At 36.8% G+C, this 16,090-nt stretch overlaps 2 protein-coding genes across 2 annotated transcripts; both read right to left on the bottom strand.

The window, feature by feature from the left end:
- Positions 1-1,236: 1,236 nt before the first annotated feature.
- On the bottom strand, positions 1,237-12,523 carry LOC111507380 (serotriflin). The gene is given in 7 exon segments (XM_074174953.1): positions 1,237-1,488; positions 5,079-5,257; positions 5,259-5,289; positions 7,909-8,054; positions 8,136-8,272; positions 9,261-9,355; positions 12,253-12,523. Coding segments are annotated over 6 exon segments (828 nt in total). The 5' UTR covers positions 9,349-9,355; positions 12,253-12,523; the 3' UTR covers positions 1,237-1,241.
- A 680-nt stretch (positions 12,524-13,203) lies between these two features.
- On the bottom strand, positions 13,204-15,473 carry Dnaaf6 (Dynein axonemal assembly factor 6). Its single transcript, XM_023162669.2, has 3 exons — positions 15,316-15,473; positions 14,388-14,608; positions 13,204-13,549 (listed from the first exon to the last, which is right to left on the bottom strand). Exons 1-3 carry the CDS (start codon positions 15,437-15,439, stop codon positions 13,292-13,294), a joined length of 603 nt encoding a protein of 200 aa, XP_023018437.2. The 5' UTR covers positions 15,440-15,473; the 3' UTR covers positions 13,204-13,291.
- Between the last annotated feature and the right edge of the window lie 617 nt (positions 15,474-16,090).

Raw genomic sequence — 16,090 nt, 5'->3', positions numbered from 1 at the left:
ACGCACCAGGTAACCATTGGTCGTGATACTGTCAGAAATCGACTGCATGAAGCAGATCTCCACAACAGAAGGCCACTTAGATGTCCACCTTTGTCGAGAGGCAATCGCGGTAGAAGATTAGAGTGGTGTCAAGAACATCAAAAGTGGGATGTAAATGATTGGGCCACAGTTTTGTTTACAGACGAATCCAGATTTGGATTTCATCCAGATTCTCGTCGAGTAAGACTGTGGAGACGACCTGGAAATAATGAACGTTTGAGACACGTCCAGGATGTCCACACATACAGAGGTGGTACAGTAATGCTATGGGGCGGAATCATGATCGGCGGCAGAACCGATCTCGTTTTTCCAAATCGTTCCCTCACAGCTCGACAGTACCTCGACACCATTCTTCTACCTATCGTCCGTCCGTTTGCTGGTGGTGTTGGTGAAAACTTCCACCTAATGCACGATAATGCTCGTCCACATGTCGCGCGTCTAGTGACTGACTGGCTCACCAACGAAGGAGTTGATGTATTGCCATGGCTAGCACAATCACCGGACTTGAATCCCATCGAGCATGTGTGGGACATGCTTCAACGAAGAATTACTCCGCATATGGGAAACATTCACACAACGTTTCAATTGAGAGAGTTTTTAATCGCTGAATGGGCAAATGTACCTCAACAAGACATTGACAATCTCATTTTGTCGATGCACGATAGATGTAGGGCCGTAATAAACCAGCGTGGAGGCCATACTTTGTACTGATTCCAATTTTTTTTGTATTATGATTTTTTTTCAGGGTGCCAAAGAAGAGCCATCTTTTTTTTAGTTTTGCTTATATGCGCACTCAGTATTTTTGACCATTTAATAAATTTTGTTGTAAGTTACATTCGTTTAATAATCACCCGTCAACTTTTTTTTTCCTAAAGCGATCTAAAAAAAAAATATTGCCATTTTTAAAAATATCCCTAGACTTTTCCGATGTGTGTAGTTGCCTTTTTTTTGTTACAACAGAATAAATTAACAAATGGATTTCATTACTACTAATCAGTTTCTCTATGAACATCTCTCAGAAGCCTCCGTGAAAGTTTAAAGAGACAAGGAGGGCAAGAGTCTTCCACATGTGATATCCAGAGACGATTAAGAAAAAAAACTATCGAGTCATGAAGACAAGCAACCCCAAATTCATTTCTAATCACAATCACATTGGGTTATATTTCGACGGTCTGCTTTGATTCGATTAAATGAAACATGTTTTATCTGTCATGAATTTTATGCTTACAAGTACAAGTTGCCATACAGTTCAGCGATCTTTCTCTTCCTTGAGGTGTCCTGGTGTGGCACAGCCACAGTGGGTGTATTTTGTAGAGCTGCTTACAGTTTGACCACTGGTCAGCTGATTTGCAGGAATTCAAACAGAGCCTTCCTTTACAGTGTTTCTTGCATGCGCCACATGATTTTCCTTTTTTGTAAGGCCTTCCCAAGTGACCTGGTCGGTTTCCACTTGAAACAAAAACAATTTCATGTTGGAATAATTGGTTGTAAAAGTATCAGTATTTTGAAACAGTTTTATTCAATACTAGCTGTAGCCCAGGTCTTCCAACGCATGGAGTGCAATTTTATAACAGCAAAAAGTTCTCATGTATTTGCCTATCATCGATTCATGAGAATTTTTTTTTTACTATGAATATATCAGGATTTTTTGAAAGTTTTACCCGTTTCAATTTCATGTGTTTTTGTAGTTCCATATCTCAATAAATATTTACTCTACAGGGTCGTGATGTATACTGACTGGAAGAGAATTTTTTACTCTATAGGTACATTGATGCTGTTAATTTTTTTTCCAAATTTTAATTGTTTGCCACTTTTCAGCCCATTACTATATGATGTCGTTAAGCCATTTCCGTCCAATTTTTGAATCCTCTATGATAACAGGAGACGTGAAGGCCTTCAAACCTTCAAACATAAATGAAGGCTAGTGGTTGAACACCAATGATACACCCAGGCACTTCCCAAAGGTGAAAACAAACCAAAAAATTACCATAGTTACTCTGTGATGGACAGCGTGATAGTGTGATTCACTATAACTTTCTGCAACCGAACCAAACCATCATAACAGAGTTCTGTTGTGAGGATATCGAGGAAACGTACCGAAAATTGCGTCAGCAGCAGCCGGCACTCGTCAACATAAGAGGTCCGCTCCTGTCTGTCTGTCTGTAGAGTAGGGAGAGTGAGTGTAGGCCCACAGTACTTGCCACATGTGACCCATTGTACATCTTCCCAAGGAGTTGTCCTCCAAGGTCATCGTCCATCCTATCCTTTGCAGGAAGGTGGACAGGTCACTACGAGATATTTATTTATTTATTTATTTATTTGACACTTTGGTACATTGAGTACATGTGCTAAGTCATAATTAAGAAACAAAAATAAAACTACAGAAGTTGAACAAAACAAAAAAAATAAATATGGTTCACGTCCACAAACTTTCACAACATAGAAGTATTATATAAAAATCGGAGAAGCTCTAGTAAATACTCTCAAAATGTCATGAAAAAGTGTCGTGCAAGAATTCCTCAAGACTGTAGTAACACTTCTGTAAGAGAAGTTTCTTCACCTCAATTTTCAAAAGTTTATCTGACTCGATTTTCCTAATAGATGCCGGCAAGTTATTATAACAGTTTGTTGTATTAAATAGTGGGGAGCATCTAAAGTGAGCCTTTTTGTGTGAGGGGGTTCTTAACAGTTTCCCATGACGGGTGTCTCTACCATGTATATCCGCATTTGTGACAAATTCAGTTATATTGTTACGGGCAAAAGTGACACACTTCAAAATAAATAAAGAAGGTGCCGTCAATAGGCCCTCTCTTAAGAAAATTGGTCTACAACTATCTTGAAAATCTATATTAAAAATTAGTCTCAGCAATCTTTTCTGAGCAACAAAAACTCGTGGAAATTCCCTTGCACATCCCCAAGAAATGATATTAAAGCTGATGGGAGAATAAGCCATAGAAACATAGATATTCATCAATCCAAAATTATCTAGAGTGTTTTTCAATTGTTTGATTGAGTAATATGCGGAATTGAGTTTGTTGCAGACCTTCTGAATATGACCGCTTCAGGTCAAATTTTCGTCTAAAGACGTTTCTAAAAACAAGACTTCGCCGGAAGATCGAATACCATTTATTGTGGAAGAGTCACTGCTGAAATTTTTCCTAATAAATGATTTCATTGAAACAGATTTAGATTTATTCAGAATAAGTTTGTTACGTTGACACCAAGCACTGAATTTATCTATTATTTTATTTATTTTGTCTGACAACTCAACTTCGTTTTTGTCGGCCACAGTAATTGCAGTGTCATCCGCAAACATGGTTATGTGACACTCAGAAAAGAATTCAGACAGGTCATTTATGAAATTAAGGAACAACAATGGTCCCAGGACAGAACCTTGAGGCACTCCTAGTTTTACATCTTTGGGACTTGATAAAATTCCATTGCAGCTAACTATTAGACTACGGTTTTCCACATATGATTTCACCCAGTTCAATAGATTATTTGGGAAACCTAGGCCTGCAAGTTTAATTATATCTCCTTTATATCGGCAGATGTAGGCCAAGACTTATCGAACACACACACCCTTATTGACGATAACTCCGGACACTCGCATAGGACTTGCCTGAGTTTCATCTTCCTGTTCACACATCCTGCATAGAGGTGTGTCTACTAGCCCCACATGGAGGTGTTTCCTTAGTTGACAGTGGCCAGTCAGAAATCCTACTGTTAGGCGTAGGTTTTTCCTGATCATCACCAGATATTTCTTCGGTGCCAGCTTCCCAGGGTCGCCTAGGGTGATTCTCTGTAAATTTAGTTCAGGAGCGAGTCTACAGAGGAGATGGATGTCGAGTTTACGACGCATAAGGACCTCAATGTAAATTTAGTTCAGGAGCGAGTCTACAGAGGAGATGATTGTTGGATTTACGACTCCAACTGACCTCTTTGTAAATTTAGTTCGTGAGCGAGAGCTGCGGCGTACGCAAAATCTGTCTCAGGTGGGGTAACTAACCCCCTCTTAGCAGGTTAGCAAACGCTTGCGCTCAAGTGAGGTTTCACCAAAACCACAGGATAAAAAGCCCTGCACGGCTGAATCTAAGGCATCGTCAGGTGTAGCTGACGTGCAAAAACCCTCATATGGGAAGGTTGTGGTGGGTATCAAGATGGGAATCTTGCAACTTGACTCTCCGACTACCTCATTAACAGAGCATATACTTTGTGCCTTCCCCGCTGGGGACCGAATCAGGTCTTGTACGGCAGAGCCGTACTCTTACCATCTGATCTGAAAGACCACTCACCATACAAACTAATTGGTTTCATTAAGAAGCTGGGTTTGTTTGGCCGAGTGAGAATAGGTTTGAGCCACAATAAACCCTTGCGGGTTACGGAGGGTCGAATAGACCCACTCCCTTTGGACCTAACCTAACACCCGTCCGCACGTTTCACAAATCACCGTCCGAAAATAAAACGAATTGAGCGTCGCAGTTCTGCCTCATCCACGATACTTCTCAGACCTCTCGCCAATCGACTTCCATCTTTTCAAGCACTTCGATAAGTTTCTCACCAGTATTACCTCCGCTGATCAGGCCCAGGCAAAAACCGACTTTGTCGACTTCTTCGAATCTCGAGCACACAAATTTTATGTTGACTGAACTAATCGACTTTTGTTAAGTTGGAAAAATGCACTGATTCAAATGGCGTTTATTTCGATTGAATTGAATAAATATTCACTGAGATATTACAGTTCAAAGTAGACTCACAATATTCTTGAAACACCTTAACATTTTTCAACTGGAATATTTGACAGCAAGTAGATACACTTTCATTATGTGTTTTAGTCGAACATATTGATGATGGAATACTCTTACATGCAAACTTGGGAGCAACTTGAAAAAAACTTGGCGAACAGCCTAGTGAGTAGCCAAATTACCTATGCTTTTTTTTAAAACTATTTCAATAACTGGTGTATGATATGAGTGGAAATAATGCCTATAGAATCACTTGAAACTGACTTTTTACTCTTGAGGTATGGTATAACTTACATTGGACAATAGTTACAAACGTAGTTGTAATACAACTTGGCTTTTGTGTGCTTGTAGTTCCCATAGTGATAACACTTAGCGATTCCACACCCAACTTCATGGCTGGCGGCCCAAACCATTTGCGTGTAGTGGCCGATAATAGTTATATTATTTGGTCGGCCGTAGGTAAACTGATTTTTTTTCCAACCACCACGTCTGTACAGCAAAGAACCTGAAACAATTCTTATTATTGTGAGGATTGCGGTGAATGCTCAAACATGTTAATATTTGGAATTTTGTGTAAGTACCTGGCTCTTTGAACACATGAGAAATTGTTGCCTCGGTCAGAAAAATCAGCAGCATTACATTTTGTACATCGCTTGGTTCTTTAATAAGTGGCACACTTGTATAATAATAACTCGAAAGTCTCCAGAATACAACATTAAAAACTTCAATATCACTTTTTTGACCTGTTTAGTTTATATCGCTCTTGCCCCCTCTGCTTCGGCTCGAATCAAACTAAACTCTCTTTGCAACGACCTCGAAGAGTTTCATGAAAAAATGATTCATCATTGCCTCCAGAATTTTTTGGTCCTTCGTTCATTTTCGAACCACTGTATGCATCGTCACTCCCGAACAGGCGATAGCCGATTGGTTAATGAGTCCTACTCAGGAAACCACCGCTATTGAGCTGTGCATGGAATCGCATCTTGAAAGGTAAGACTTCGTTAATCCTTAGCTTGAACAAATTTTGACTTCAAAGGGTTGCCGTTTATATGAAGATGATAGCTGGATAACGGTAAAATCCATTTTAATAATCCATCATCATCCCACATGATGGTCATCACGTATCATACAATCTTGAGACTTAGTAGGATGAAGCAGTGGCAAATTGAATTTTTTGAATGGTGATATGATGGAAGATTCAGAGAAAATTCTAGGAATATCCTCTGAAGGGACCGATCAATTGTCCCCTGATCTTCAACGTGAAAATTAAGACCCTAGACACGGTAACACGATAGGATCTTGCAAATTGACAGAAAATAACAACTTCCCTAGCTAATACCACAACGGACATGGAATCATATACGACAGACATTTGTAAGTTATCAAACAGAAAACATTCTTGCAGATGCTTCTTGTTTGTCCGGCAGCAGGAACTGTCTGAAACCAATCGGAAAGTCTTTCCTCCTATCATTGCAGGACATTACAACGTTTTTTTTTCTGAGATTGCAGCCATTTTAACTACAGTGAAGTAGTACCTACCTGTGGATACCTTTTGTGAACAAATTGACAAGCGAGGAAAAATCATGCCGGGTACCACAACTCTAACAGGAATCAAATCAGTCTATACGATAAGATTTGACGAACGTTTGCCAGAATATAACTACTTATACGGCTAATACCGGGACGGGCAATTAATTATATATCAATCCAGTTATCATCTACAGAACGGTTTCGGAGTATTACTCATTGCTTCACCGCATAATCGAAACCTTTGTCTGAGATTGTAAACATTTCAACTGAAATGAACCAATAACAGAAAAGAACACAAGCACCACGAGATAATCTTTGAGGCGTTATAAGAGCGGTGCCTGTGCGAAAGTAGGGACTCACGTTGGATTTGAATCGCTGGAGATTAAATTCATTTGGAAAAACGTTCTTAGGAAAAGTTCATTCCACATAAACGCAGTTCTTAAACAGTGAAGTTCGATGTGTACTGAGTTGAATCTTGAAACGATGAGCAGCCACACTCCGTCGCGTATTTCTGATATGTACCGCTCTTGGTGGAGTCAAGTATGCCAAGCCACTTGAACACCTTCCGTGAAAGTATTTATAAAAGAGAAATAAATCTCCAACCTTTATTCGATGTTCCAGATTATCAAAGTTGCAAGTGATGTTCGTGTCTCCAATCAGGCGGATGGCTCTTTCTGGATGGAATCCAGCAGCTTCAGGGTATGGTTAGGGGCGAAACTCCATAGAAGCGTCAAAAGTTGCTGAGGTGTGTACAATTTCTCGGTTCGGAACAGATGTTCCAAGCAATTGAGAAGCAGCTTTTGCAATTCCAGCAACATGATTGTGCCAAGACATATTGGTGACCATTTTAACCCCCAATAAACTTATTAAAGCAGAAAGCGGAATTGTCTGTTCTGACATCCGATTCGAAGACATTTATCTTTTTGGAGAAAACCGACGTCTGGGTTTCTGTGGCATTGAATTGAACCTGGTTATTTTCACCTCAATTCGAAATCACTTCTAGATTCTCATTAAGATATGCAACCTCCTGCAGCTGGCGAAGATGTGCATCCGCAGCCGATGTCCTAGAATCCAACTGGAATGTCGAGACAAGTGTGCTGTCGTCAGCAAAGCAATATTTTGGATTCTTGGTATCTTCCAATAATTCGTTGGTATACATTAAAAAAAAGGGTTAGAGACAATATGTATCCCTGAGGAACACCAGCGTTGGTGGTAAAGTATTCGAGATATATCCATTGGCGGCCACTTGCAGGGAATGTTCTTTCAGGAAGCTGGAGAGTCATGCACAAAAATGATGCTTCAAGCCATGGCGTCGAAGTTTGGCCAGCAAACCCTCATGCCACACATTAGAAATATCAAGCGTAACAGCTCTTGACTCTTCATGTTTCTTGATTGCGATATTCCAAAAATGGGTGATATACGATAGAAGGTCGCCTGTTGATCTTTGTTTCATTCATATTTGTAATTCGAGCATCTTTGGTAACAGTAACTGTTGCTTCAAGTTATATTTTATATTGCAGAAGGCAGAAAAATATGATTTTTTACACAATAGCGGGATGACATTCTAACTCAACAATTAGTCTACTGTACTCACCAGGGAACTTTATGAGATGCAATAAAAATATTCTGGCCACATGGTCCGTAAAAATCTATATGTCTTCCGGTAACATTGTCATGTGTTAGGAGTACACAAGCATCTGCCCATCTTTGCGCGGCAGCAGCTGCTCCTTTATGCCATTTCTAGAAAAACCGAATTGTGATACCTTTGAAGTCTAGATGCATGTTAAATTTCTATAGGCAGATATACAGAATTTGACAAACCATTCTCAGCATATTTCTAGCACTCGGTCGGACGTTGGATCTGAAAAAATTGTGGTAAAGAACAATGTTACGTTGAACTCTCGCTTGCACTGGATTGATAGAAATCATTGGTATCCGGTCTCCCATCAATTTAGGTCCTGAAAATGTAAATACATTCGAATAAAATGGTGAAAATGAGCACTTTTAATAGACTTATTTCTATTTTGTTGTTTTTACTTTCTGATAACAGATAATACTGTTAAAATTGAAATACTTGAGATATTTATTTGAATGGGAAATTGCACTTGTTGGTTGGTGATATTCTGTTGGGTTTTGATAAATTGCAAGTCAATGTGAGGAAGACTTGAGACTGACTTGTCGATTTAAGGTTATTTCATCTTCGTTATATAATGTATATCACGTAACTATTATTTTTGTATACAAATAACCTTGTACGGTGAGAAATCAGCCAATAAGCAAGGTATGGTGAATACCACTGCCTAATGCCACCAGACTCGTAATGCTTGAATACAGCCAATATCTATTTAATTTCAAAGGTATTGGCGCCCAATGTGGGCCACAAACACCCGACTCTGAGGTTGAAATTCTCATGCCAGCAAAGTCTATATGTAGGACAGGCTACTATACACGAAGTAAATGAGTATGGACATCTTAGGAATCGACAGAAGATTCAAAGACACGAAAGTCAACGATAAATGAAGCTTTGAGTTTCAAACACACGAAAAAGCAAACTGAACGCAAAAGTGAATTGAATCAAAACACCGATTACATGCATACTCCCAGGTCACATACAGTCCGGGACTAATGATTGAGCAGTTTCATCAAATGATTTCTCATATGATTTCCGGAACGAATCTGGGGCCCTTCAACCGAATATAGGTTTAGGTTGAAACTATTTTGTTCAACTCCTTTCTTCTGTTACTAAAGACAATATTATAGTTGAGATGTTTTTCTGGCAGATGTTTTGCTAATGCTATTGTTCCTGATGCTAATGAGATGCTTTTCAGATGTTTTGCTGATGCTTCATTCAATTTTGAAGTTGGGTTGAAAAAAGTGAGGAACTTTCGTCTTGAAGCACACTTCGTTACCATGTGAATAGTAAAGAGAATTAAATAACTTACTCACTTCTCTGTGGATTCCAGTTTCCGTATTCTGATGTTGTATTTACTGCAACTAATATGACGAATGCGGTTGAGAATTTTCTCAAAGTCATGGTAATCCTGGAACGAAAATATTCAGCAGATGGGATCAGTTGATACAGATTTATAATACACATATTATACTCTCGTAGTGAAATATTACTTTTTTTAATGATTTCGTTATACAATGAAACATTTTCAGTATGGCAAAATATAAACGTTTTTGAAGTAGGTATTAAATGTAAAGATATTTGAGACGCCTCATAATATCAGTTCCTTTATGTCAACATTGATGTCATTTTATAAAACAAGAGGAAGATTAATCTTCCTCTTGAAGATGATCACTTGGTGATCGAAACACGTGTCGAGGTGTTGAAATAACGGTTTGGTGTTGGGATAAAACTCCAGTAATATTAATATATTTCGAGGCATCCCATAATTTATTGAAATACCTACGCTAAGCGGTCTGTCATATGTTTCAAAAAACAAATGCATCGTATAACTCAGTCACAATGATTCATAAATCACTTCTGATGGGCATAATTTCAATTGTAAAATGTTGTACAGCTGGTGAGATTACTACCAACAAAACGGTATATGGTGATTATCACGAGCGTACTCAGAAAATTTAAGTAGAATGTGAAAAGGTGAACAAATTATTTCAATGAGAAAAAAATAAAGAACATATTTCAATGAGAAAAAAAGTTTTAATACTTATTAAGTATCCCGCAATTATGTTATTATCTTTCAAATTTTTTTTCAAGAAAGAAAAAAGTGGAAATCTCACTTTGAAGAGTTTTTCTTGAATACATCGAAAAGTTCATACGATTCAAGTTTTCATTAATTCCAACTTCTTCATGGTCGTCTATACTATATAATGAACCTGCTGAGCTCTTTTGTTTGTTTGTTTCAACGTATTTATCTTGGGTTAGGAGTCACACGTTAAAAGGTAAGACCTCGTTACTTTTCAGCTCGCACAAGTTTCGACATTTGAGAGTTGTCGTTGGTAGGGGGCGACTGCATGTTAACGGAAAAACATATTTTGACAGATTTTAACTCAGTCGAATTTGAAAAAAACATAGATTATGATAGGCACATTTATGTGGAAGTTATAGACTAGATGAACATGTATAGTTCTAGTAAACGATATAGTGCAACCTACCTTCCAACAGCTCCCTTTAATAATATTAGGGAGCTAACTTATTTCAAGCTAACTTCAAGTAGATGGTTTTTGGTATAGTAATTTTCAAAATACAAATTGTTATTCATTAAAAAACTTTGTATTTCATCTTTCTTCGAATTTTTATTCGGTACTTTGATGAGCTGTCGCGAATGATAGGAAGTATTGTCAAGAACTATTACACTATTCGCATCCAAATTTGGGATTAATGTGTTCTCAAACCACTCCTCGAAAATATGAGCTTCCATGTTCTTATGATAGTCAACATTGCAGTCCCTAAGTTTTTTTCCACATAATTTCGAAGAATTCGGAACCCATCCTCCACTTCATCTGCAATGCACAATAATTAGTCGCGATCCTTTGTTTGCAGGCATGTTAGGTGTACACATTCTCGAACCCAGTCCACCCTTTCGTAACTGTGTCGTGAATGTCATACCAAGTTTCGTTCAAATAGAAAATTTGCCATTGTTCTTGTCTATATTTGGTTATTTGTTCTAAGTATTTTTTACGCTTGTGATAAATCACATCTATTTCATTTATTTCCATTTCAACTAGTATCGTTTCGCCATCTGGTGAATTTTCTCGGTAACTTATCCGCCGCAGTGAAGGCCGATTCCAGTTGTTTACAGTTTTCTACCGTCCTTAATCATAAGTAGCGATGGCCCTCATGCCCTCCGGGATAGGCAACCGATATTTCATTTTGACGGGTTTTTTGCATTGGCAAAGTATTTCCAGGGTCAGGTTTTTAATGAACGACTGTCGAGATTGTTTTTCGTCTCTAGAGACCTGAGTGAGAACGGTTTTTGTTGCGCCATATTTGCTCGATTGTTCGAAGATTCTTCTTGTTTGCTCTTTAAAGTGAACTTCGTTCTAAATTACCTTACTGTGGTCCTTAAGGACAAGATTCACCGTCGAGTCCCGTGCCTGTAATTATTTTAGGAGGGTAATGATTTTTATTACTATAAACGATGTAACACGTGTGTGAAGTTTTTATTAACTACTTTTAACTATTTTATTAAAACATTTGTAATTATTTTAAAACTAAGTCAACAACCAAATAGGTACTCTGTCTCCCCCTTGAACTGAAAATAGATTGTTTCGCACCTTATCCTGTGTCTCATTGGATCAGCAGCAACCCCTTTCCAAAAACCCTGAGATTGAACCCTTACATGCTTGACGTTTGTTTATCATTTTAAACCTAAATCCTAGTTTCTTTATGCAATTCTGAAGAGTTTTGTCACAGTAGCTCACGTTATGGCCGGAAGTATTCAATTTCTTCCTTACGATTTCAGTTGTAGGAATCTCATTGTTTTTGTAACAGTGGTACATTGTTTTTTTCAATGATTTTATTAGATGAACATCTAAATGTTTTGGTAATCCTGTATCACATCGCGTCTTGCGTTCATAAGGTAGGTTTTTGACTATTTTACGTACAGTTGAGAAAGGAATTTCGGTCAAATCTGATGTTGCTTGTAATAGTTTGTTTCCCTCGAAACCAAACTTGAGATGTAGATTCTTATATACATTGAAATATACTCTCTGTGTTTCAATATTCAATAAACCTAGTAATTATCGTTGGCAATTGTATTTGATGATTCCCAGGTAATGAAAATTTAGAAAAAGGAAAAATCTGTTATGATTCATAAAAAATATCCTCATTAATTGGGTGTACTATGAAGTGGATTTCAAAAGTCTTATCTATCACCTAAAAGTTGACAATGAACTCATCTACGGTCTATAATGTAAACAAATGAGGATTCAAAATACAACAAAAAAAGTGAAAATCAGTACTACTCACTTTACACAAGTTGCAAATACTTCTACACTTCTACACTAGAACAGAAATTTTCTCTGAACTACACATGTATATGCCTACATCCAGCCTTCAAGATTGAATAAAATTATGGATTTCAGACACTGAAGTCATGAACTTGCTTCATTTAACTCAAGCCCCCCTAACTGTTTCATGAGATGGTTAATTAATCAACACTCGCTGATATTTGAATAAATAGAAAACTGATGTTCCGTATTCACTTTAACGATAGTTGATGAAATTAATTGATGGCTGAAATTTATCACGACAGTTGATGATACAAAAATATAACAATGAACTATTATCGTATTCAGTGGACTATTATGACCAGTGGCGGATCAAGATACCTAAAAAAAATACCTACGACATTCCTTTCTAACGGAATAAGAACCGAAGTCCCTAACTTGTATTCATAAATTTTTGCCAACAACTTGAAGTATCGATGGAAACGCCTCAAGAAGGAGATACGAAGTTTTGTGAAGATCAATCAGTTTGGGTGAAGACAAGGAAGCGGTAGAAAACGCAATGAACTAGTGACATAATTCTTTCATGTTATACTTTTGGGTACTTAAAAAATTCATTGGTATATCAAGTGTACCACTTATTAAAAAAGCCAGAGACTAATCAAAACGATATTTTTCAACTATGTATTTTTCCTTTTTATATTAATGTTTATGGTGCATTTTTGAAAGCTGGGTTTGATTGAAATTATATATTTTTGAAATGTATGCCTCGAATCAATGTAAATCCCAGCTCATCCAAAGTCTCACATTATTCAAATTGAGGACGTGAAATATTTGAGATATAAAAAAACTGCATTGATTCGAATTGTCGAGTTTTTTTATTAAAAACCTCAAGTTTTCTACGTTTTTAATGCGCTTTGTGTAACTACAATACTTAATCGAAAACTATAAAAAATAATATTCGAAAGTATTGATTTCTGATAGCAAACAGAGAGAAATGAGGAATATTCGTCAATAATTCTTGTTTACAACCTTCAAAATTCAAATTAAAAACGTTTATATCAGAAATTAACCAGATCCAATTCTCTATCCATGGTCAGTGTAACAATCAACTTTTCTGCAGCACTGTCCCATTTGGCACTGCCTTTCTGTGGATCTACAGGATGAGGCAGAGGTAAGTCCAAATAAAAACTAGGTGAAACCAGTGTGAGATTTTTCTTGTAAATTTTCAAATCTATATTTTGATAACTTTCTCCTGGAAGAAGGATTGCAATTATCATATCTTCGCAACTTGCAGTCGTGGGGTTCTTGAATCCCATCTGAAAAACGAAACAATATTTTTTTTTACTTCACCTATGAATCAAATCACTAAAAAATATAGTGTCTTTTTCATAAACAATTAGCTTCTGAAATCCGATGTATCAAATGTATAAATCACAACATAATTTCTGAACCAATCCAAACGATACTATATTTTTGGCAACTTCATTTTGGAATCAATTTGTTGAAAATGAATAGGAAGTTTCATTTAGAAAAGATGACTTTGATATGTCACACGTCTATTGAACACCCTGTATATTGATAGTTATTTCTGTAACAGTTGTTTTGAATAGGACGGCTACTATCGTCTACACATGGATTATTGATAAATTATGTATTCAATTGTCGAGTTCATTTAAAGATTGTATAGTGGCTACAAAAATTGATGAGAAAACTAGACGTCCGTATTTGAAAAAATAAAGATATTGATGAAATCTAATGAACGAAACGTCGCATTACAATTTTTTTTATATCAGATTATAACAAATATGAAGAGTATCTATTGAAAGTTCATGTGCCTTTTTTATATCATTCGAAATGGAGGTATAAACGAAATCCAACAATTATAGTTTTTGGCGGATATTTCAAAAACAATCACTGATATTGTCCAGCAGAGAAGATATTATTCTAGGTCTCCAAAATAGTAAAAATTTTCCAATGCTACCGACCTTGTAGATCTTAGCGTTTTTGAGATAGCAATAGTGGAATCAGCCAAAAAACGGCCTGTATAGTAACTCTGATAAAAACTGTTCACATGCACCTTCATAGAAAAATTGTTATCTGATTGGTGTAGAATAATGTGAATTCATCTTGCACATTCAGTGATTTTTTACTTACCCTCAGGAACACATCAGATGCTGTAACATGCTGCTTATATGTTATATCCCAGTTCGGAGATTTTTTCCAATCCGACTCCGTTCCATGCTCTAACTCGTCATAGATAAAATCTTCTGCCTCTGGATCTAACACTTCCCTTCGTTTATTTTCATCTGTTGTTATTTTACTGTAAGGATTAACTTTCTTTGGACCCGATGATTCAGAATTTTCTGTAGCTTTTGCTGAAATGAATTTTATAAATGTATTCATTATTACCAATGAAAATGTTTTTTTGGCTTTGGCTTTCTCGATTTTCTGTAGACCCATATCTCATATCTATTTGGATTCGTTAGTAATTCCTCAAAGTACACTACCTAATTGTATCTCGAAAAAGTTACAGTAGTTATTGGGAAAGAAAGTTTTTGGCTTTTTACTACTCTATCTTGATACAAAAAAAAGGATGAGGGAATCTTCCAAAGAAAGGAAGGAAGTAATCAATTTGAAAATAACTAACTCTATACATGGAAGTGTAGATCATGCAAAGATGTAACTTTCAGATATAAACTGAAAGAAAGTTCTCCTGAAACAGTTACTTTCATATAAACAAACTGAGTAGAGAAAAGTATCTTCTGTATAATTCAGTGTTCATATAGAAGTATTTGTTTCGAAAGAATTTTTATTTTCTTTCGTTTAATTCAACGTTTATATGAAAGCAGCTGTTTCAGGAGGACTTTCTTTCAGTTTGTTACTTCTTTGCATGATCTACACATCCCTGTATAGAGTTACTTATTTTCAAATTGATTACTCCCTTCCTTTCTTTAGAAGATCCCCTCATCCTTTTTTTTGTATCAAGATGGAGTAGTAGAAAGCCAAAAACTTTCTTTCCCAACAATTAATCACTCCTAAAAATATAACCCCTTCAATTCAAATTATTAGTTATATGCCTCACCATTCACTGACTTTGTTGGTATTCTACTTGGTTTTTCGCCTTCGTCGTCAGAATCATCAGAATTATCATTGACAGTTGGGTTGAATAATTCAACCAGTTTCTGAATATCACCAAATTCCGACATTTCATCAAGAATGGATTGATTAAACTTGTATGCGTTGCTATAGAAACACACATTGCTGTGTCTGTCATTTAAGTCTTGCTTAAATATCGTAAATAGGACGTAAAGTGGATCAAAACTTGTAAGCAGCAAATCATGTATTTAAAAATATTGTGAAAACATGTTTTTTTTCACAGTTCTCCAAAATGAAAGATTTTTTCTTTAACAGTTAAGTTCGAGGTGTACTTAGATGAACATCAAAACGATGACCAGCCACAGTCCGTCGCGTATTTCTGATATGTACCGCTCTTGGTGGAACTTGAGCACTTCCAGTGAAAGTGTCTATAGAAGAGAGACAAATCTCCAACCTTTCTTCGATGTTCCAAACTATCAAGGTTGCTAGTCATGTTCACGTCTCCAATCAGGTGAATGGCTCTTTTCTGGATGAAATCCAGCAGCTTCAGGTTTTGCTAAGGGACGGAGCTCCTTACATAAAAACAATACTTCAAAGAAGGTCTTATCTGACTTTAATAAAGCATCAAAAGTTGCTGAGGTGTATACAGTTTTCTGGTTCGGAATAGAGTTCCAAACTTTTGAGAAGCAGCCTTTGCAACTCCAGCGACATGATTGTGCCAAGACATACTGGTGTCCATTTTAACCCCCAATAAACTTATT

Source organism: Leptinotarsa decemlineata, unplaced genomic scaffold (genome assembly GCF_025532065.1).
Source record: "Leptinotarsa decemlineata unplaced genomic scaffold, Ldec_3_MD MMD2_tig00000882_RagTag_RagTag, whole genome shotgun sequence".
Classification (NCBI taxonomy): Eukaryota; Metazoa; Arthropoda; class Insecta; order Coleoptera; family Chrysomelidae; genus Leptinotarsa; species Leptinotarsa decemlineata.
Note: the sequence above shows the minus strand (reverse complement) of the source record. Positions and strands in the feature narration are given on the sequence as shown.

What these genes read in the sequence shown, in the direction of transcription:
- Dnaaf6 (XM_023162669.2), bottom strand. Translation starts at nt 15,439, where the DNA reads ATGTCGGAATTTGGTGATATTCAGAAACTGGTTGAATTATTCAACCCA. An exon ending in ACCAACAAAGTCAGTGAATG is followed by an intron (nt 14,609 to 15,315) that starts GTGAGGCATATA and finishes AATTCATTTCAG; the next exon opens with CAAAAGCTACAGAAAATTCT. An exon ending in CATCTGATGTGTTCCTGAGG is followed by an intron (nt 13,550 to 14,387) that starts GTAAGTAAAAAA and finishes TTCGTTTTTCAG; the next exon opens with ATGGGATTCAAGAACCCCAC.